Here is a 24,200-nt window from a genome sequence, read left to right as displayed (position 1 = left end):
AAGCTTGTGATAACTGTGAAATATTAAAAAATAGCAGGTGTGAAAGAATGCTTTTCTACAGCTGTTTTGTTTTTAACCTGCATCCAGACAGCTGACAATGGTCAAAGTTTCTAAAGCACTTTCAGCTGATATTTCATTAAGCAGTCAAGTCCACAACAATACAGCTCTTGTAGTTCTGCCTCTGCAATAATAATACCAATAAATAAACAAACAAATAAATAATAATCTGACAGATGCATCTCTGACTGTAGACCTCAACATTGGTACGCCTGCCTGATTAAAAGTGTTTTTGACATAGTTACATGCCAAATAATTTATGATCCGTTAAGTACTCTTCTTTATTTGGATACTCCTATAACCCTATACTCTATTGCTTATAACTGTTGTCTCTTGTGGCTTTATATTTAAAATTACAGAGAAAAACTCTAAAATACAAAATCAACTTTGGATGAACTTCAGACATTATGTTTGCTTCATTTGTCATGTCATACTGTACATGACAGGCCTCATCTGGTTATGAAACTTCTTGTCAGTCAGTTGAGCTGATAAAATAGGGGGCTGTGTATAAAACTGGCTATAATTCCTGAAATCTGCACCAAAACATCCTGTTTTGCTCCTAAGGTGTAATGTAGACTGATCAACAGATGTTCACTAATGATTCTGAGACTGATCCAGCAGAATGGTCACTAAAAATGGAAACCATGAAGCTTTTGGCTGCAAACTCTAGTTCAGTACATAAAGATTTTATGATTTTATTATTGCAAAATATTTATGAAGCCCAAAGGATTAAACCTGGAAGACTGTAATGCAATCGCATCTTGATTGTTTGATTTAAAATTCACTGTGGCAGTGTACAGAGGCAAACATACAAAAGTTGTGTCTGTATCTAGCCAATAATGGACTCACTGCACTTTTTAAATACATTGTCCAAGCTGTAGATGTTAAGATAAAAATGGCTGAAGTATTTCACCAAAAATAGTGCGTCCATCCTCTCCGAGGACCACTCTTTTGGGTTTGCCCTGGGAGTCCTGGAGAACTCTTCCATCCCCGTTCATAAGTATCCCCTGCTCCAAATCTACCACCTAAAGAAAGAAAATTGCAAAATTGATGGAGCCTCATGTGAGGAGTACGCTTCATCCTGACTGTGATGCTTAGGAAAGTCATAGTCCTATTCAAAACGGGTTCTCATAAACATAGACATACAGTAAACAGTTTAAGTGGGAACATCTGACTTGTGGAATTTTGAAGACTTTTTAAAGAGGTGAATAACTTTCCACATTTGTTACTTTGAAAGACAGCTTTTTGAACAATTAGCTCTGTTACTTTTTTTTCTGAGAGTAAAACTAATATCAGCCGAAGTACAAAGTACAAAGGTGACGAATTCTAACCACAGACACAGCTTATGTTACATCTCATCTCACTTCTGAACAACAAACATATTGTACTTTCATTGTTCAGTCCCAGAACATTTTGCGTAAATGGGTGGGTAAACTCCTCGAGTCTAACCACCACTCTGTTTCCAGTTTTTAGTCTAAATTAATAGCTTTATTTTTTATTTTTAACAAAAATATAGTCCCAGTCAAAAGAAAAATGGCAAAAAAAATCATATTTTGCATGGTTGGATCTTAACAAGGTTTCAAGTAGAGCTTCAAGATGCAACAAGAAGAAATGGGAGTGAGACAAAACATTTTTTTAAAGCATGCAATTTATTGAAAACAATAAACTAAAACTGAAACATTTTCTGTCAGGTAGGGTCTCTCGGAGCGCATCCTCACTGCTGAGGTGGGATGTCTTCAAAGGCCTTGTCTTCTTGAACGCCACAGAACTGATCATTTGAACTTTGCAAGAGAGCACCAAACATAGGACATTGAAAGGTCAAAGAAAGTTTTAACCTCTGATGAGAAAAAATGTAACCTTGATGGTCCTGTTGGTTTCCAACATTACTGGCACAACAAGCAGATCCCACCTGAGATGTTTTCTATACGCCACAGTGGAGGGGGTGCCATAATGGTCTGGGGTGCTTTTTCCTTCAGTGGAACAACAGAGCTTCAGAAGGTGCAGGGGCGTCAAACAGCTGCTGACTATGTCCAGATGTTGCAGAGAGCACTCCTCATGACTGAGGGCCCTCGTCTGTGTGGTAATGACTGGGTTTTTCAACAGGACAACGCTACAGTACACAATGCCCGCAGGACAAGGGAATTCTTCCAGGAGAATTCACTCTTTTGGACCATCCTGCATGTCCCCCTGATCTAAATCCAATTAAGAACCTTTAGGGATGGATGGCAAGGGAAGTTTACAAAAAAGGACAACCGTTCCAGACAGTAGATGCCTTTCGTGCATCCGTCTTTACCACTTTGAGAAATGTTCCCACTCACCTCATGGAAACCCTTGCATCAAGCATGCTGCAACAAATTTTTGAAGTGATCAACAATAACGGTGGAGCTACTCATTCCTGAGTTCATGTATGGAACTTGGATTTCTGTTTTGGGGGGGGGGGGTTACGTGTTTTGTGGAGGTGTGGTCTTAAACTTTTGATCAGCTCTAAAACAGTTGGTTTCAGTTTAATTTTATTGTTCTCAATAAATTGCACGCACAAAAAATGTTTAGTCTCACTCCCATTTCTTCTTGTTGCAGGTCAGAGCTCTACTTGGAATCTTGTTAAGATCAAACCATGCAAAATGTGATTTTTTGCCATTTTTCAAGTGATCTTAAACTTTTGATCGGGCCACAGGGAAGTTGCAGAATGGCCTCTGGTGGACAAACAAGTCAAGACTCATTACTAAGGCTATTGATGACTAATCGATTAAATGTTTGAAAGTCGCTGCCCTTGCTAGTCAGCACCAGAAATACTAGTCGGTTGCATGCAATATTCTTATTTTATTAATTTCGGTAATGGCAGTTACTGGCTGAAAGAATTTACAGCACTAACTGATGGCTACACCCCACCCTCCCACTCTCTCCATAAACAGAAGTTGTTAATGATTGACATTGAGATGTAGATCTCCTATATTTTGATGTAAAAAAATAAATATAACCAACCAATGTGTAACCACAGGCTGCACCAACATGTGGATGCTCCCACTTAAGAAACCAGAGCTTCTGCTACAAGCAGCACTAACATTAGTCATACTAATCTGACACTGTGTGCATGTGCTACCCAATATAAAGTGCTGAACATTTCAACAGTACTTATTGTATAACATTATTTGATTAGCAAGGAACGTAATAGTTGTCTATTTAAAGTATGCTCAGTTTCAAATGTTATCTGAGGCCTTTTTTGTGTCTTTTAGACTAGTTGACTAGTCTGATTTTTTTCCCTCCATCAAATGGCTATCAAATTAGCCTCTAGGAACATCACTACTTAAAACCTTCATAGGTAAAATGTGTTTCTTCTTAACTCTTTACTTTTTACATTTTTATTTGTTGACTGTTATAAATTAAGCTTTTGTGTAAGTTTAATAAGGAGGATTTGTATTCACTCAGTTGTCTGGTTTCCCCAAGTGTTTGGCTGCTATTCTATTCATTACATGCTGACTTCATTGCTGTAGTCCAATCATCTTTCATCCTGCCTCCTTCAAACCAATCAGCCTCCATTCTTAATACCATGATCATCTTTCATTCTACCTTGCAGACTCAGAGTCTAATCACCAAATAGCATAAGTGAATTCTGTATATCAATAAATTATGTTCAGTTCCTTCTGATGATCTGTCCTGGTCTCTAAACTGTAACAATAAGTATCATATTGGACATACTTCAGCTCAAAGAGTCAGGAACAGGTAAAACTAAGGTTAGTGTATTAAATATAGTTACCCATTTTGTTCCATCTGGTCCAGTGATAAACCTTTGACCAGTGGCCTTGCTGGCTCCGTGAGAGGAAGAGGACTCTTTATCATCTGTTGCTGTCAGATTGGGTCGTCCATTTTTACCTGACAGGTACAGAACATAAGCAGAGGCATGATGTTATAAAATTATTTAAAACATTTGTGAGTTAAACTGACGTCAAAAACTTCACATAATTGCATATAGGAATTAACGTTACCATTTCCATTGCTAGGTTTGATTCCTCTGCCATTATTTTGTTTCCCTCTGATGGAATAGCGAGGCCTACTCCCATTGTTCCTAAAGCTATCTCGAGATGAAGATGAGGATGATGAGGTTAATGTAGAGTGGGAGTTGCCTCCAATCAATCCCCCTGTCCTTGTCACCGTAGTGTCACTGCTAATGTCACTCTCTGAGGTCAGTACTGGTTGGGGTAAATTTGAGGAAGAAGCTGAATCAGATGATGATGAGGTAGAGTCAGATGTTGAAGAGCCCAGTCTAGAGTTTTGTGCTGGTTGTACTCTTAGGGGAAGCCTAGACCCACCAAACTGCCTGTTTGGTAAGAGAGGAGAGCGTACCCTTCCATTCACCCCTACACCAGGTCGACGATTAGTTAGAGGGACTCCAGAGGAAGTGCCAGGTCTGGTCCTGGATGAACTTTCTCCTGTATCCACACTTGCATTGTCTTCTGCATTTTTATCAGACTCTGCTGGCTTCTCTTGAGCTTCTATAGGATCGGCAACTTTATCATTTTCCCCATTCTTCTCACTGAGATAATCCTCATTGCTATGTTTGTCATTTGTAAGTTCTCTATGGCTTGGCTCACCGGAGTCTCTGTGCCCACTTAAGGAGTGATGATGATGATCAGGACTTGAAGAGATGGATGGTGAAGAGGAAGATGATGAAGATGAGGTAGCTGGGTTTCTAGTGCCGCCAGAGCCTACATTTTGATTGATCAGTGATGGCTTAACCGAACTGGCTCCAAAACCATTCTTTAGTGAGTCACGAGTAGAAGAAGCACTTGGATCTTCACTGGTTTCCTGTACTGAGGGCACTCCAGCAGCACCTGTAGCCCCTGAGACCCTGGTAGTTGTCCCCCTCAAAACCGGTCTGCCAGCCCCAACAGAAGATGACATCCTGGTCAAAGGAACTCTACTATCCTGTCTTGGAGATGCTATCCTTGCACTTGAAATGACTTTTCCTGGGTAACGACTAGCTAGCCAAGGGTATCTTTCAGCAAATGAAGGCCTGACTCTGGTACCTGCGGAAACTGGGGGTTTTTCTTTAGTTCCTTCATCTTTTTCCTTGTCCTTCTTCATTGGCTTCTCTGTCGGTTGTGTTCTAGTAGTTAAAGCAGAGTCCTCAACTTTAGTTAATTCTCTTTCTGTGTTTTTGTAGTTAGTGTCATCATTTCCTTCCACATTTGATGTGTCTCCCTCAGATGATGTGTGAGAACTCTGTGAGTTGTGTGTGTCATGTGATCTTGCAGAACTGTGAGATTCTCTTTGTGAAGTTCTTTGAGATAATCCTGATGTATTTGCAGTGGAAGGGTGGTTCGCATTTCTTTGTGAAGTGGATGGATTTGTCACTTGCAAAGATGTCGAGCCATGAGACCTAGATTCTAAAGTAGAACGTGACTTGTCAGAATTATGGGACTCCAAGACATCTTCACCATTGGAAGTCCCTCCTGATTTTGACTTTGATGTTGATGGATTGAGAGTGCTTGACTTTTCGTGGTTTTGAGTGTTTTCCGGTAAAGTGGCCTGTGACGTTGCTGAACTATGTATGCTTGAAGTTACTTGACTCTGAGTTCTTCTTGGAGAACTCGACTGTGAGATGACAGCAGGTTTGTAACCATTCAACATTCGGGTAGAATTCCCTCTTAACAAGCTCCCAGGGTATCTTCGGCCTAAACCATATCTAGAACCAAAACCAGTGCCACTGGCGCGTCCTGCTGAAGTGGAACCTCTACCTACAGGTGTAACGTGTGTCTGCTGTGAACTGTTCACTTTTGCAAGTGATGTGGAGGGTTTTGCATGTGTTATGCTGGACTTTTCAAAGGTGTTTTTCGACTCTGGATATGTGAGAGCTACATAGTCCTTTCTGCTTGCTGCAGATTCTTGTGAGGGAGAGGACAGTGAGGTCGTAGAAGGGGATGATGAGGAAGATGAGGAGGAATCCAAAGAGGTAGAAGAAGAAGTGGAGGTGGGGGAATTAGAATTAGAAGAAGAAGATGATGAAGCAGAAGAGGATGATGATGATGATGAAGCAGAAGAAGAAGAAGTGGAGGTGGGGGAATTAGAATTAGAAGAAGAAGATGATGAAGCAGAAGAGGATGATGATGATGATGAAGCAGAAGAAGAAGAAGATGATGCGGAAGATGAGGATGAAGATGAATCAGTGGATGCATCCTTGGATCCTGCTTTTTGATGGACCCTAATCTTAAATGGCCTTCTTCTTGGTGGATTAAGTCGATTAAATGCAGGTTTAGTTGGAGAAGGTGTTAAAACTTTGAGGGAGGGGGTTTTAGTAGTCAGAGGCTCTTCATCATATTCATCTTCATCCTCAGTTTCAGGGGAAACATCATTATCTTTAGGCTCTGGTACAAATTCCATTGTTGTAGTCTCTTCTACTGGACGTGGTGTTGTGGGTACTTTGTTTTCCTTTTCCTCTTCCTCTTCCTGTTCCTCATCATTCTTAGCCCTTCTTCTGTTAGAGCCTCTGTTTCCTGCTCTCCTGATTGACCCCCTGACGGAAGAGAAGATGCTGTGATAGGAGCGTGTCTGGGAAAGTGGACGAAAACGCCTGTTGACAGGTGCAGCAGGGAGTGGCTGCTTTTGTATGGTTGGTATTTCTGGCACTTCTGTTGACTGGATGTCATCATGGTCGGTATCTTGTTTGGAAGGCGTGTGGCCAGTCCTGCGGCTGTCCTTGCTTTTTGAAAATGCTGAGGCAGCACTGCTGCCTGCTAGGAGACAAAAAATAACAATGACAATGAAAATTTAGAATGTGCAAGTCTCAAGCTCAAATGCACACATATGCCTAATAGCTCAATCACAACAGGAGGAAAAAGGACAGCAACGTCCTTGCAACTAGGAACTAGGCGGTACATCTTTTTTTGCTTTCAGCAAATGATTGCATGAAATTGCAAGATACCCAGAGGTCAACCATATTCAACTGCCTAGTGGAAGGCAACCTGTTACCCAAAAAGCACAATCTGACTTGGACCAGTTGGAAGACAGATTGGCAAATGTTTGGAAATAACTGCTGAAAACTGGTTGCATTCTGGTTATATCCCTATAACAAAAGCCTGGTTATCAAGTGCCTACAAAATTTTAATTTAAATCAGTTAAATTGAGAGTCCTGCAGCAACTATATTACTATTTGTGGAAATTTTTTGGTATTTATGTTTTAAATCTATAAGGTTCTGGCTGGACTATGGCCATATGTAGTTATGTAAATTTCTGATTATTGTGAAATTCTGTGTATTCAGACAGCAACAGATTTGCAACAGATGGCAAAAGGGTAGACAAGGTTGTTTTGAAGACAGCAACTGACTGTAAGTGGTCACAGACCTGGTCCCCATCTTTGAAGCAACAACTCCAAAGTTGCTGTGCCACATGTGGCATAGTCTCCAAGGACTGTTTTCCCCAGTGACTATATAATTACATTATCAAATATGCTTACTTCCTGGCATGGCGACACTGAAGGTCTTGCTCTGTGGTCCTTGTCCCTTCCTATTGGTGGCCTTAATGGTGAAAATATAACGGTCTCCAGGTGTGAGGTTATCTATGGTGGCTGTCGTGGTGCTTCCATGGTACTTCACGCTTTTTGTTTCAAAAGGCTTCATGGCAGGGACATAAGTCAAGATGAACTCTGTTTGAAAGAGAAGTTTGGAAAGGTAGTGAGATCATTCAAGAGAAAATACTGATGCTATTTCAACATGTCTGGAAAGCATTAGCTGGCTTTCTTTATTTGTTCCAACAGTGACAGTAAACTCACAGCAAAGATTAGCCCTGTGACATCAGCATGCTGCACTTTGTTTTGTAGGACACATCCATAAACAATGCAAATATTGTCACTGGGTGAAAGATCCGTGGCCAACATAGAACACCAACGTAGGTGGAGTAATCATGGCACGAAAATGAATAATTGTTATGTTTTGCCATCATGATAATAACAATAGTTTCATTATAATGGTCTGACCTTTTATTCTCCCATTGGGCTCTTCAGGTGGATCCCATGTTGCTACAACAGCAGTCCCTTTTCCTCTTAATGGCTTGACCTCAAAGTTCTCAGGTGGCCCAGATGGTGCTTGTGAAAGTGAAGAGTAAAAGTGAATGGAAAGACAGGATGGAAAACAAGTAGCATAGGCAACAGAAAGTATAAAGGGTGAGGAAATTGCTGCTTAAAGCATGTAAAAACAGTAAGGATATTTGTGCCAGAAGGCTACAACTGAGGAAAATATTGCTGCCATACACTGTCAGATCGTGCCCCCTGAGATTGTGTATGACGGAGACCTAAACTGTGAGCCAGGCAGTAAATGTTGACATTCCAATGAACTGCAGCTCAGGAGCTGAAACGTGGTATAAAAGCTTCAATAATGGGAGCGCAGCAGCCAAACCAAGGCTGATATATCAAAAAGGAATAATAGGCAGCGAATGTGAAGAGATGTGGTATGAGGAAAGAAGCTTAAAAGGGTTGTGCAAGAATGAATTGCCTTTTGTATTTTTAAAAAAAAAAAATAATAATCATTTCTGTTTTCATTTTATTAAAAAAAAGTCAGTGGTTTTGGCTCTTTATAACCCTTCACTTCTTTCACACAGTTACAGACTCCTACTGCATCATACACTATGAGATATCATGTAAGTAATTCTCAGCAAACAGAGTCAACACATACCTGACTCTGGAGTCCTCTGAAAGACTGAGTCGCTCCACTTGCTGTGATTTTCTTCCTGAGAGATTCTGACAGAGAACTCATACATGCTGTCAGCAGACAGGGTGTCTATCAAAATTCTCCTTTGCGTGCTCTCCTTGTACTCCCAGCGTGCTGACTCACCCTTCTCCCTGTACCTAACTGTGTATGATCTGAGTTAAGAATAAAAAGAAAATGAAGAAAATGCCTTATTCCATTGAGAAAGATTAGACTTCAGTTTTATTTTTTCTCTACTTGTCATCATTTTTCTTTTTTTCCCCCCTTGTTAACTGACACTTTAACAGGGCCCACCTGGATGCCCCAGGGGCAACTTTCTCCATCTCGACAGCAGGGTCAACCCACGAAATGAGAACTGATTTAGGAGACATGACCCTGACACTGATGTCCTGGGCCTCATGTTCAGGTGGAGCTAGACAACACACAAAGAGATAAAAACCCAAATGTCTGGATCCAAACGAATATTAAAGTCACTGGATATACATCATCCCCTGATTTCTTCTAAACTTTGGCAAGGTAGTTTTGCAGAATTTTTGCAGATTTTCTATATCTACTATGAAAAAAAGACATACAGAATGATTCTCTATAAACCTGCAGGTACCTGGTGTGGTTGTTTTGGTTGTGACTGGTCTGTTGGCAGGTTTGCTCTGACCCTGGGCCTTCTGTGCCTGCAGTGACACCACATGAACGGACTCAGACGCTATGAATAAAAAAGGGATACCAGGCACGGCCAGGGTTTACACTCTGGAAACTAAAGATAGTACAAAAAATGTATCCTCTTAGCTAAATTATTTTCAATAGGAAACAAACAAATAAATAAGAAACTAGGACAAATCCAAATGCCTTCTAGATGTTGTTAACCTTTTTATTGCTGGTTTATTTCAGTAATCTTTGCCACAGGAAATTATTGTGTGCCACCTAAAGTCACAGTCAAAGATACATACATACAGTAATCATGGGCATGAATTTCATAGCAATTTAGGGCTTTTAATCATTTATTTGAACTGTTCTTTTTCCAGGGTAGAATGACTCAAAAGCATCTATTACATACTTTAAAAACAAGCAGTAAGTGCACAACTTTAATTGGATTTTGGATTTTCTCTAATCCACACAGGATTAAAAGTTTATGTACAGGCTCCAATATGTAGATTTCCACAAGTTGGGAAGGTCTCTTGGAACCATTTCTTAACAACTGCAAACACCTAGATCATCAGTTTCCATCACCATGGAGACAGAAACCGCTTCTCCAATGGACTGAGAGGGTCATAACCAAGAAAGAAACCCCTTCTCCAAAACTGACACCTTCAGGCTCGAATAAAATTTGCAGCTGCCCACACGTATAAGCCAAAATGCCTCCTGCAGAAAGGTTTTATAGTCACATTAGATAAAGATTGAGCTATTTGGTCACAATAACAAGAGCTCTTAAACCTAAACACTGTACAAAATGTCAAGCACGGTGGTGGTAGTATCATGGTCTGCAGCTGTTTTGCTGCCAGTGGTGCTGGTGCACTACACAAAGTGAATGAAATAATGAGGAAAATTTGTAAATTACACTCTGTGCTATGAAACCAATCTATTTAATTAAACTCTATCAACTCTCCTAACAGGCGTGATCAAATCTCCAGCCAGAATAATGCCACAAGCTTGTTGATGGCTACCAAAAATGTCCGGTCAAGGTGCAACTTGCTAAGTGGCATTTAACCAAATATTAGTTGTGTGTATGTATGTATTTGAGCCTGCATCTGTAATTTTGGCACTGTGTGGCTTAGAGAAAATCCAAAATCAATTCAAGTTTCTCTACCCAATGCTTGTTTTTTTAAGAGGTCTGGTTTAAAATCATTCTACCCTTGGAAAAAGAAAAGTTCAAGGAAATTAAAAGTCCAAAATGAGCATGAAATTCATGACTATGTAAACGTTTGACCACAACGTATCTTCCAATACTATAAGGACATGTTGACATTTCTTACTCAGCATCATATTTGACTAAAACCTAAAGCTTTGTTCATTTCATCATTTCATTTAGTGATCAGTAGTATAAAATATTGGCCCTCTTACTTAGTTTGCGTGCGAGTCGGTTTCTCTGATCAGACTGAGGCTTGGCGTAGTGTTGGCGTCTCCTTTCCAGCAGAGGAACTCCTGCCAAAACTCTCTCGGGCTGCCTGGGACCAGAGGAAGACTGAGGTGCCCTCCTGTGTGTTCTGACATTAGGCGACAGCTGAGCCTTCCTGTCCATCCTGGTTGCCCGTTTTACGGAGGAGTGATTTCGGGGCACCACTGTTTGTGAAGATCTTACTGGACCTGCTGATGGATATAATAAATTTAAAATTCAGACTGCACTGTTCATTTTAACTTTAAAATCCCAATGTACATAATCTGGTTTTTGTGCTCAGTTTGCCTTTGGGGCCTTTTTGAAACTATCCTCCATGGAAAATGTTTCCACATAACTTTTCCACTCAAGACACATCCGCTTATTGATAAACACATAATTACTTGTCACACTCATCCAACACCGCCTGTCAGCCTGGCCAGTTGTCACAGAAGGGAAATGCTGAAGAACTGCATCATGTACCCTGTCATCTGCTATAACTTCTGGTGCTCTGCTTCCCGCTTCAATCCAAACCATCTTGGACAACATCTCAGACACTGACTCAGACAGTCAGACAATCCCTCTCATCTGGCTGCAGTGCTTAGCGATAGCATTTCCAATACAAAAACAAAAAACATCTGCCCCTCCCTCTTTTTTGTTCTTCCATTCTCTCCATCTGTTCCTCCCTTTTCTGTTTACCATAATCACTTTCAGATGGAAAAGGTCCACTCTGTTTCCCATCAGGACAGCTGCGTGCACAGCTGGGGGAGTACTGATAAGTCAGCTGATGTAAAAAGGTGAACATGATGCATTTCAAAAAGGTTTAATCAATACTTTAATGTAAGACTTTATTTTCTATTAAACATGTAGAGTGAGCCAAATTAGATTATAGGTGTCTACATGAGGCCACCATATCTAAAAGTGACTTAAAAAGAAGGAGTTTTGTAGTTAGGGGACAAAGAAGATGTGATGAGGAAACATAATGTATAGAAGACCATGAAGAAAATACATGTGTTTGGGGTTTTTTCTGGTTCAACTTGGATCAACTTGGATCAACTTGGATCACTCTGTTTATTACTTAATGTCTGTATCTCCTGTCTGTACTGCCAGCACAGCTGAATGAATGTCTTCCCTTTGGATTCAGACAGTACTGGCTATTTGTTTAATAATGCCCTAACCCCATTCTGAATCCTTCTCTTGCTTTTCCTGTCAGCTTTGCGTGTTTTCACACATTTCCAGTAAGTGAACTGTGAAATCAGAATAAGAATTTGTGTCATGTGTGATTCAAATCACAGATTTAATGTGGACAAATGTTGTGTTGGTCTTTCCCACTACACTTTTCAGTTTAACAAGGCTTTAAAAAAACTGTAAACAAATAAAAGCATACAAAAATGTGAACAAGAGAGTTTTCATAACAGTATATACATCCTGTTAAAAATGAAGTACATCCCATGATTCAGCAGCTATACTATACAGGGGAGTTCCTGGTCCATTCAGTGAATGCAAGGGGACCAAATCCTGTGGCTGCAAAACAAGCTCAAATCATCACCTCCACCCCCGTGATTTGACAGTTTGCATGAGGTGGTTGTACAGATATGCTTTAGACTAGTGGTGCTATGTATTGTGGTCAAACATCTCCACTTTGGTGTGGTTTGTTCAAAGTACATTGCTACAGAAGTCTTGTGGTTTGTTCAGATGCAACAGCTTTCTCCTGGCAACCTTCCAAACAAGTCATACATGTTCAGTGTTTTTGTTCTGTAGAGTCTAAGATGTAGCTCTTGGGTTTTTTGCATTTTCTCCGACCTTGGGGTTAATTGGCTGGGATGTCCATTCCTGCAAAGACTGGCAGCTGTCTTGAATGATATCCACTTGTGAATAATCTTTCTCGCTGCAGAATGATGGATTTCAAATTGTCTGGAAATGGCCTTATAATCGACAGCCACAACTGGTTGTTTAATATCATGGGTGATGCCTGAACTCTCCAGACTATCAAGCTGCCAATATTTCTGTTCTTATGCTCTGCTTTCTGTGCTCACGCTTACAGTGCTCACACTTGCCGATGATCAATTAATCAAGTGCCTTCGATTTGCAGCACATTGCTGCTGCCTACCCTATAATTGAAGTGAAAGCAGTAAGGGTATGCATAGTTTTACAACACACAATTAGCTATTTTTAACAGGTCTATTGGTTTAAGTGCTAACAAAAATTGTGTTCTTCTACCTATACCTGCACTAATCCTATAAGCGTAAAATACCCCAAAAATAATACTTTAAAGTGTCTCATTCATAGCTTTTGTATTTTTTGTAAACATTGTTCACCATATGGCAACTAGCCATGACCCTTTGACAATTAATTTTCATCCCAAGCACTTTCCATTTGTTTCTTCTGATACCAAGAGTAGCTTAAAACAGAAATATCCCCATTTGGTTTTAATCAGTCTTCCCTTTTTTCTGTCTGGAAAACTGTCACAATACATAATTTGGCCCAGGTCACAATGCCACGAACCACTAAACCACTGACTTGACAGTGCTGGTAATGCCAGATCCCTTATGTCTTTTCCTGGAAGCTCAGTGGACCGAGGTGCTATGAGGCTTGCCTGCTGACAGACAGGCATATCATAGCAAAAACAGAGCGAGGCACACCTCAGTGTTCAGACTGAGGTCCCCAAGAATGTCTCCGTTATGTCCTTGGACGCTCCTCAAAAACTTTGACGTTTTGCAACCTTAAAAAAAGAAGTCTAAATGTTGCAAACAAATTGGTCTCATACTTACTCACTTTACCCACAGTTTAATTTATACAAACAATTCCCAGTCAATGGCAAAGTGTTCCTTCCAGCAGAGCTAATCAGTTTAGCCTGTAGTGAAAATATACAGTGCTAATGCCAATGTTGTTGCCATAGTTTATGTATTAGCATACCAGACTGCTAAGTCATTGTGTACCTTAGATGACTTATAAATTAGATGAGCAAATTAGTATCATCCCAAAAGACGCATATCAAATTGCAGTTGTAAATTACCAGAAATTGCCTGGCAGCACTTTAACATTTGATAAGCGCCTGTGACTGATTAATAGTCATGTTCTAATCATGCTATTGTTATTTGTTTTCATTACTGAAGCTCAATAAATGTTAACATGCTGATTTTTTTTTTTTTTTTTTTTTTTTTTACAATTGAACTGTTTCATCAAACAAAGAGGAACATTCAGTTTGCACACATGCGATCTCATTTCAGTAATTTTCATATATAAAGTAAATTTAAAGCATTAAAAAAAACTTCAGGATGGTATACACTGCCATTATATAACAATGTCAGTGTGCAGGAAGTGTGCTAGCTCTAGTGCTATGCTTGGTAAATGGCATGGAACGAGTTATCAATTATCATTAATAATTAGATTATTAGATTATTAATAAGCTCTCAGCTGATAGTAAATGAAGATTTATAACATTAGCTACTTCTCCTTTTGGCTCTTACTTTTCATTTGGCTTTGTTCTGCCTTTCCAGGCGTCTCCATTCCCAAAAGTAAATCAACAAATATGATTATTCATGTTCCTGGAGCAGCTCTGCCTCAAACACATAAAACTGAAACTCCAGACTAGCATTGCGGTTACCACTGCTGCCTTGCAACAAGAAGGCCCTGGGTTTCCTTTCTGCTTCCCATCCTTTCAATAGGGAATTTTAAAGAGTTTCTCCACGTTCCCTGCCACGATTAAGTGGTTTAGAGAGACTAAACTGTCCACTGGAACAGTATGATGCATGTCTACGTTTGATTAGACCAATGAGCATTTACATGACATAAGCTCAAATATCACATTGGGCTGCACACAAAAAAAAAGTACAGCACTATGCAAAAGTCTTGAGCCACCACTAATTTTTTTTATACTTTGGAAATGGAAAATAGTGACAGCATACAGAGATTCAGCGAAACGTGCAAATATGCACATGCATGCACAATACATGTAAAGTTTGGAGAATTCTACCAAGCTTGAAAATTAATATTGGAATGACCACAACGGCTCTTAGGAAAGCTCTGGGGAGGCCAATCCATGACTGAATGTGTTCCACTGGTGTTTTTCTGTCTTTTACCCCATTAGCAGTGTGTTTGAGATCATTGTCAATCTGAAAAATGAAGCTGTTGCCAATTAGATGCTTTCCAGATAATATTGTATGGTTGATCAATATCTGATCATACTTTTCTACATTTTTCTGCAATTTTGACACGATTTCCAACACCACTGACTGAAATGCAGCTTCAAACCACAACAGAAGCTCCACCATGTTTTACAGATGACTGTAGACGCTGTCTATTGTACCTCTTTCCTGACCTCCTCCATACGTACTGCCGATAATTTAAACTACAAATTTCAAATTTCAATTGATCGCTCAATAAGATCTGTTGCCATCGACTTTTAGTCCAATTCTTGTGTAATTTGGCACACCCCAGCCTTTTCTCCCTGTTTCCCTTCCTTAACAAAATTTTTTTGACAGCCACCCTTCCACTGAGACTATGTCTGATGAGGCTTGGCATACAGCAGGGCCAGATGTATCACTCAGGTCTTTTTGCTAAGTTGCTCCTCAGTGTGAAAAGGGTTAGGTACGAGATTTGAAAAACAAGTGAAGGAGCCAATGTCCAAACAAAGAAATTTGAATGATCATCAAAAATTTGGAGAGCTAATACTCAAGACACTTAAAGAAAAGAAAAAGTCTGACTCCTTGGAAGGAAAATGCAAAAAAATATGGGGTGGTTCAAGACTTTTGCACAGAACTGTACAAATAAGTCCTAGAGGGCCATATGTTTGCATTGCTATCACTACTGCTTACATCGTTTTGGACTGACCACACAATGACATTAACAGCCTTTGAGAATGTTATAACACCAATTATTAATACATTTCCTTGATAAATTACTCTTATAATTAATTACCAAAATTGTTTGCAGTTAGTTTTCACTTACCTGATAAATCAGTAAGGCCTGCTTGACAGGGCACTCATACCCGCAACTCAAAGTGTTCACTTTCTAAATAGTCTGCCAATATTGGCTTCCAGCAATGTGTCTGTTCCTGATTTCTTGTGATTTCACAGTCTACTGAAATCTCTGACAGGTAATTTAAAAAACAAACAAACTGTGGCATATGTCATTAAAGGTAACACTCTCTAAAACAGATTTAAAATATGGTTCACCTACAAGAAAAACACATCTATCTAAATAGACAGAAATGTGGGCGTCAGAGACAAATGAGTGTTTCCCTTTATTCATCCCGTGGGGAAGAACCAAGTAAAGGGATAAAGAAAAGGGTGATTATTGCCTGAAGAAAGAGAATTCAAGACAATTCTTCGTGCTTTTAACCCATTGTCATGTAATGTTGGTAATGATGCCCTCTGATTAGGTTTACCTGCTGATAAATTGCTGACAGGTGCACCGCCCAACACAGCAAAGCCATCCAGGTTAACCCATTCAGGGTCTAGAAACAAAAACACAGGATATCTGGATATATCAACTAGTAAGGAAGCAGTTCATTCTGTAGATAAAAAGAAAAACAAACTGATTTTTAAAATATTGTTTACATAGTCTATATCATATTATATCATATCAGGTCGACGTTTTGTCTTTGTTGCTCCAGACACATTAATGATGTTGAAGCAAACAGTATGGGGTTATTTATGACAGCTGATGCTGCTCTCATGCTGCTGAGGGAACAACACATGATCTGCAAGGAATTTCTGGAAAGGCGAAGCTGAGACTGAGCTCGGCTGCCAGATTTTTGAGATTTACGGTGAACAGTGCTGGAGCTGGAGAGACCACAGCGGCCACCAGAAGTTGTACTGGGCAACACACAAGAACACAAACACACAGGCATCTGTAGACACTTTTTTTGAAAACACAGACAATGCATGACTTCATCAGTTGGCACCACCCAGTCCTTCACCACAACGACCACCAGACACACATAAGCTGCGCGCACACACATGCACAGAGTAAGTGGCCACAACACAGGATTATAGGAGCAGGGCTGGGTTGGCTGCAGACTTTGATGAAGCATGGTGCCAAGGATGGAGGAAAATGAAATAATGACAAAAGCAGGCTGGACTCAGTCAGTAACACAAAGTGTATGTATGTATGTATGTATATGGAAGGATAAAGACCTTAAGTTTTACAATGTGGGATTAGAAAATACCAAAAGAAGCTATTAAAACCTAAAAATAAGCCCCTTCTCTAAAGCCTCAAACAACCACTGTCTACTGAGCTAGGATGACGATGGCCTGGTGTGCTTTCCCTCTGGCAAACTTTTAGGACAGTGCATCCAATTATGAACTAATCCACATATAGAGATTAATCATCATTAATCAAGTTAGCATACGCATGCACTTTTACACACCTCACTGTCTTGAGTGTCTACTTTGCTTCTTGTTCCTTGTCTCATTCTTGGCATTTATCTTGAGAAAATGCAGAACTGTGAGATTTCAGAGCTCACTTCACGGTTTAAGGCAAACCTTATTTGTATGCTCTGTGTCCATTTATATTCTCCTGGATTACTTTTTTTTTTTGTCTAGCAGCTCTACCAGCACTTACCATTAGTTCCAGTTCACTTACAGGCATAACTTCAACATGGTTATGGAATCGTGACCATCTGATTTTAACATCTCACATTCTCATCCTCCTCTTTTTGAACTTTTATTGACTCTTTCTTACCTACATCCTCCAACATAGGAGCGCGACTGTCCTTGCTCGCTTTAGTGAATCGATGGGATCTCGTGGGTTTACTGGAGCTGATCATGAAGCGGTCCACAGGTCTTCCATCCAGATGGATAGACGGCTCCCAGCTTTCCCTAAGGCCCTTCTCCACAGATGTTGGTTTCACATTTTGTGGTCGTGGGAGTTTCTCTGCTGCAACACAAAAACCACATTAAGATACATTTCAGGGGCATACATTTTTTTAAAAGAGTTTTTTATTTAGCATTTAGCATGCAAGAAATGTGGAAGTGCATTAAACATGAATTCGGCAAAAATAAATCTCCCTAAGAAAATAGTCCTCTCTATAACCGAATTTACAAACTCAGGAAACATTTTCCAAAGTCTTTCTTGCAGGTTTCAAGTATTATTTAATACAATATTGTTTCTATTTTATGTATATTTAGCATCACATCTATAATCAAATACACAAAGAAACAGACTTCGCTGCAGACTTTGCAATAACTGCATAAAAATTACAATAGCTTTTATACACAGCTCACCATTTTTAAAAATAACTGTACACATGACTGACAGCCAGTTTAATGGCCAGACCAGATCTGTTCCCTTGTTATCTCGGGACAAATGAAGAGGACATCGTATCTGAAGTTGAAAATACAAAGTTTTGAATTTGTATTTTATGCCTTTTCACTTTAAGTACAACTTCATAAGAACAATTTCATACCATCTAATTCAGTCAAAAACACTCGAGGGGGTAGGCATACCATCGTCAAAGTCTACAACCAAGAGACACTGTCATGACTGGAAATACAGAGGGTTAACAACAAGGTGCAAACCACTGGTTGCATTCGTGTGGCCTACAGACGGAAAAGATACAAAAGCTGGGTAACTGGCTCTAATTGCCCAGTGTCCTCCGTTTCTCGGTCAGATTTCAGATCTCACTCAGATCATCAAATGTGACATCACAATTAGTACTTCATAAAATCTAAATTCTGATGACTAAAAAACAAAAATATACAAAAAACTTTATTGGGAGAAGTACAGAACTGACCAATTATTATATTTTCATGGATCAATGGTAACAAACAATTTCTATTATTTCGTGTATTTTTTTTATCAACCCAATAAACGCTGATCTAATAGGCCTATTTCAACTCAGGTCTGCTGTCCACCAAGTTCTCAGGGAAATTTTAGCTCTAAAATTCACTGCGTACGCTGTGTTATCTGTCTGCTGTTTGATCCAGAGCAGGTGGCATGCACTCAGTTTTTAGTGAAATCAGCTGTCTGTAGCTGCTGCTATAAATTTGAGAGCAGCAAGAACAAACCAAAACTGTATCATAAAACACCACAAACAGATTCTCCTTTCAGAGATGCACGGCCATTAATGCACTCTTTCTTTAAAAATATAGCAGCTTTAAATCGAAAGATCCTAATAACATTGGAACATTTGCTAAACAGATGATATGCTACAGTCATGATGTCCTTGGCTTTCCCCTGCAGAGGTTTACATGAGCACTTTTGGTTTAGTATCATCACAAATTCACCTCTCCCAGCTGGATCTTCACTTTTTAACATTTAGATATAATTGCTACTTAGGCCTCCTGAGCTCTGTTATCCAGATGGTCACAGCTGTTCATAGCCCTTTAGCGTTGTTTCAGGACTTTAGCCTGTGCTGAAAGATCGTCTCCTATTTGTTTTTGCTGAGTTCAGCCATCACCAACTCCTGAGATAATGGCTTATATCATTTTGTGATCTAAGTTTAAAAAAAACCCACACACACACACACACACACACACACACACACACACACACACACACACACACACACACACACACACACACAGTCGACTCATTATTTCCTCATTAATTCAGTCTTACAGTGGACTAAGCTTCATCAGTTGTGCATGACAATCCCCACTGACGCAGGCTGCTTCTAATAAGGCTGTGTGTTACATAGGATGGGATCCTTTCCTCTGTCCAGACAGCCTTCATTTGGCCTCTCAGGAAATTTTTGATCCAAGGGCAAACCAGATTAAATCAAGACGTCTTCAGAGACAGCAGATGCACAAATGATATCCAAGAATAAACACGTTGGGAAGAAGCTGAGCAATAGTGGCTGTACCAATCCTAATCATACAGAGCAAGGCTTGCTTTCAGGGAGTTGCCATGGGAGACTGGTGCAGTAATATAATAGCATTGTCTGTGCTGTGTTTGTGAATGTGAAATGGAAAGATGGATAGAGTATGATTGAGTTAGACAGTGGAAAGTATTAACTATGTTAAGAATGAGGGCAGGGCCTGAGGTCATTATGTCACTGCCTTTTTCAATTTTATGCTTGTGTGTCTAGAAAAGCATGGGCCCTTGTGTTAGATGGATACAGGACGTGAGGTACACATGCACCCTTGAAGAGTCACACACAGGTACGCACAGACATGTATGAGCATGTGTAGAAGCACATGGAGGTAAGCCCTGAGGTCAAATGACTGCTGCAAAACTGTTCTATAAAATACTTGTGCTGGAGCACCTGCAGTCTGCTCTGCTTTTACAAGAACACTTTTTTTTTTTACCTTACCTTGCATCAAAATCACAGGTCGTGACCTCTCATTCACCCCATAACAATTCGCTAATAATGTCTAATAAATGTCACTTTCCACAAACTCCCATCAACAATAAGAGTTGCTAGTGAATTGCCAGATAAAGGTGGCATAGACATATCTGCTTTGCTATAGGGTTTTAATCATTTTAGCACAAGTTTTGCACATGTGTGTTGTGGGTATATGAGCCTTATATAGCAGTAAAAACAGTTAAAACTCAAGATTGAGGTGAAGTCCAGTTGCTCAACTGTATTTTGTTTAAGTTGCTTAAAATAGATGTGCTTGAACCACTCAAATAACACAAAAAAGAAAGAAAAGAACATTTTGCACATGTTTTGGGTTTGTTTGTCCATATTTTTTTTTGCTTTTTTCTGAAGTTTCTGATACCACTTATATAAACACCATTTTTATATGCAGAAATATTGCATTAGAAAAACAAGAGTTAACAACAGCGTGCCTTTTCAGAAACAATGTCCCATTAACTTTTGATAATAAACAGAGCATGCTGTGAGCAGTTTTTACTGAAAGGCTTTTCTGTTCACAGTGGGTTCTGTGTTTTATACAGAATAAATGAAAAACGTATTCTGAAAAGATGCTGTTGAATGTAAGTTTTAAATACTGAGAGAGCACCACAAACAAATTATCTAAACTGTACTTGGCTGGAGGCGAAAAATTGCTGTAAATGGTGTAAAATTGTGGAGAAAACCACCCAATTGTTGGAGCTTGTGGGAAGTTGGAAGACGTGTCTTTTGCATTTGTGCTCTGCTTGAAAGAATACACGAATCGACAAAAATCTGCAGATTTAATTACAAGACTAAGAAACCTATTTTCGTGTTTATGTGTTCAGGGACCCGAGGGAGTTAAATAACACAATATTTTCTTGCTTCTCTTGTCTTTAGATGTTTCAACCATTGGATAGAGCTCGTATCGCAAGTGTTTCCACATGGTGTTTAGAAACGTGTGTAATATCAGTTTTCTTATCCAAGTCACTGCCGGTTTTTCCCAGAAAGCCACAAGATTACTCTAAATATCGTTTTCTTTGATAGTTAGTCTTAAGAAAATAAGTGGAATTTGCACGTTTAAAAGAATTCAGATGCCTGTGTGAACATACATTCATCTATGTGGGAGGTGTGAAATCTTGCCCAGTGCTACATTTCTCTTTTTACCAGTTCACCACTGCCTCACCTCTAACGACCAGTAAACTCTCTCCTGCAATCGACTCTGTGATAAAGCCAACACACCAGACTGAGACTGTGCCCAAAGTTTATCACTGCTTTCTGACTGCAGTCAGTCACACCAATCGCTGAATTGCCTGACTTTCTGCAACCAGTTTATTGTGTTTACTTGAGCTTAATTTGCCACTGAATTGTGACTGAGGACAGATTTTATTTGAAGCGACAGCCTCAAGTGAGTAAGCGCTTAGCTTTGGGCAGGTTACACGCATCCATATCCAAAACGTTTATGGCACATGACATCTACAATCAGAAGCAGACCAGAACATTTGGGATCTAACAGCATATTTAGCTTTTCTGTGCTGGTGCTCACATGTGACTTTGCTTTTATAAAAAACCTTTCCAAAGTTATTCTAAGGAATTATTCAAAGCAGTTAGTGATGAGGTCTGACGCCTCATAGTGTTGGTTTATTGTCTATCTTCTCGCTGCACATCTAATATGCTCAAATCAAGCTTTGACAGGGTGCTCGTAGGCCAGGTGGTACTTGTTAAAGCAAGTGGAACAGTGCCCAGAGATGACATCATGACACGAGACATGCTGTTGCTGGCAGGTTTGATATGCAGCCGAGGTGCAGGTGAGCAGGGGCATAGGGTCAGGTGATTTAAGATTACGGAAAGCATTAGCAATATTAGAAATATGCAGGGGGGAAAAAAGCCTCTCAGCAAGTCTCTATTTTCCTGAAGTAAAAAAGTTGAAGTTATGAAACTCCTCATCCTAAAACTCTTGCATGTAGTCTCCCTTGAAGAATCCTGACATGTGAACTGGAGCAGAATAATGAAATTCCAGTGACCTGCAAGGACATGATTCCTTCTCCTCACTCCCTGTCCCTCGTGCTCTTCACACAGTTTGTGTAAATTCCAGAAGTTGATAGGCAGATTTCGTTTTTCCTGCACTGCCCCTGTAGAGGTATTCAGATATCCCCACGAGCTTACTCGTCCTCTTTTGTGAATAATTTCAGAGTGACGGGCTGATGATATGTGAGCAGAGAAAGCTAATGAGTAACACTATCCTCTCTCGAGAGGCCCGAGAGGAAGCCATTTAACTCAAAACTGGTCCAATCTACAGTGAGCTGTAGCTGCAGGGGCTCCCAGGTGTAAATGTGTGGAAGTGAATAAATGTGACGCTCTGAAAAGAATTCCAAAACGATGGAAAAGAAAGTGACTCAGAGAAAGGACCACAATAAATGGCAGCTGCCTATATTCAGTGAAAGCAGTGATCTCATGCGCTCAGCGCTTACCGTACATTTGAGAAGGAGGCATATAGAAGTCTACAGATCAACTGACAAAATAAGTGAACTGAATAAAATCGAGGAGGAAGGGAGGGTGAAGGAAAGTCTGGCCTTTAAGCCCAAGCCAAAAAGATTACCTTTGTCCTCTGTGAAACTCCTTGGGCTTTGTGGCACGTTTGATATTTTGAATGTTTTCACTGTCTGGAGGATGTGGAATACTTTCCCTGAAAATTGATTTTACAAACAGCACTTAAGAAACTTCAAAAACATATGTGCAGCTGTGGTTTGCACTCTCTGTGCTTGTCAAAAATTCGCTGCACATCTGATATATCACTGCGCCTTTCTAGTAAAATCCTGCCAGCCTATGAATCAACAAAAAACCTGCATAGTCTCCTGGGTTCAAAATCTGCTTCACTGTCCAGCCATTCCTGACTATAGCTGATGGATGATGTGACTCAAATCAACTCCTTCACTTCTAGTCACTAATCAAAGTCCACTTCAAAGCCATTTATCTTCACATTCAGCTGAATTAGTTCCATATTTAATATGCCACCACTCACAGTATTTCATGATGTCGCCAGAAATTTGTCATCATCTCCTAACCATGCATCACAGTTACTTTCGGATGTGGCCACTAAGGAAAGGACTTGTTCCATAACTCTCCTGCATCATAGTTTCCCCCCACAAAGTTTCATGGGTGAAAAATGCTGTCACTTCATATTTTCTCTAATAGCTCTCATTTAAACGAAATCGTTCACATCTGATAATGACTCAAACTGCACGCTTGAAATGAAACGTCCCAGTGAGTTAAATATGATGCACTTAATCTACTTTGTTTTCTGCAAATGGAAACGTGGACACTGACGTGCACACATGCAAATACCTGCACATTCTAGGATTCCTTTTGTTTAAACTTGTTAATATGACAGCTTCTTTTGAATGCATTTTAAATATCCAATCACAAGGCACGTGACCTCTTTGATAAGTTCAACTTTCTCTTCACGAGTGGACAAGAAAGCAACAGTACCTGGATAATCAGATACACGTAAGTGCTCTACTTGCACCTGCTTATGAAATAGTAAATCAACGATTTACCTGCCCAGCTGCATCCTGGCCCACAAAGCGTAAGAAATAGTGCCACGAGCGTCCTGCCTGTGGCTAAAGCCATGGTGAGTGTGGCGAACTACTGCTGTGGTGCGACGCACCAGCTGGATGCAGAGGGCTGGGACACATCAGCCCTCTTCCCTCCCATCTGCCGATGGGAATGCTGCACTTCGCCGTGAACTGCCTCTCGTTTACATCGGTAAACCTGCACACAAACACACTATTAATGCCTCATTAGTCGTTTGTGATTTGAAACAAGTATTTCGAGGCTGCTTTTCAAATCATAAAATGTTATGAAGAGGAAAACTAACTAACTAACTAACTAACTAACAAAAAAACAAAACAAAACATACAGACTGAGGCCAGAGTGCTGATTACAAACATGGAGACTTAGATATTTTTTTTCTAAATTCCATGAAGTTAAGCTAATCATTAATTTCTGGATAAAATACTAATATGAAAGAGAGAAAATGAGAAAATGTCTCCCTCTGGAGGTAACCAGGATGATTGCATCC

General features: G+C 39.9%; 1 protein-coding gene across 3 annotated transcripts in view; it reads right to left on the bottom strand.

Annotated features, from left to right (window-relative positions):
• fndc1 (fibronectin type III domain containing 1) overlaps positions 1-23,782 on the bottom strand; it is a 39,491-nt gene extending 15,709 nt beyond the window's left edge. For 2 of the 3 annotated variants that reach the window (XM_085431994.1, XM_085431996.1), the window contains exons 1-12: positions 23,677-23,782; positions 17,527-17,721; positions 16,229-16,297; positions 10,809-11,054; positions 9,355-9,453; positions 9,048-9,165; positions 8,721-8,908; positions 8,027-8,134; positions 7,508-7,696; positions 4,041-6,788; positions 3,812-3,927; positions 971-1,082 (exon numbers count right to left, since the gene is read on the bottom strand). In XM_085431994.1, the coding sequence (XP_085288120.1) occupies positions 971-1,082; positions 3,812-3,927; positions 4,041-6,788; positions 7,508-7,696; positions 8,027-8,134; positions 8,721-8,908; positions 9,048-9,165; positions 9,355-9,453; positions 10,809-11,054; positions 16,229-16,297; positions 17,527-17,721; positions 23,677-23,749 (4,261 nt within the window). In that variant the 5' untranslated portion in view covers positions 23,750-23,782. The remainder of the gene's footprint in view (positions 1-970; positions 1,083-3,811; positions 3,928-4,040; positions 6,789-7,507; positions 7,697-8,026; positions 8,135-8,720; positions 8,909-9,047; positions 9,166-9,354; positions 9,454-10,808; positions 11,055-16,228; positions 16,298-17,526; positions 17,722-23,676) is intronic. The other variant, XM_085431995.1, reaches the window with a different exon arrangement.
• Positions 23,783-24,200: the final 418 nt, after the last annotated feature.

The sequence above is a fragment of the Copadichromis virginalis genome, linkage group LG15 (assembly GCF_057382275.1).
Source record: "Copadichromis virginalis isolate Kocher_CV1m ecotype Utaka linkage group LG15, C_Virginalis_male_GT1.1, whole genome shotgun sequence".
Lineage (NCBI taxonomy): Eukaryota > Metazoa > Chordata > Actinopteri > Cichliformes > Cichlidae > Copadichromis > Copadichromis virginalis.
The sequence above is the reverse complement of the archived record's forward strand: the minus strand, read 5'-3'. Positions and strand labels throughout refer to the sequence as shown.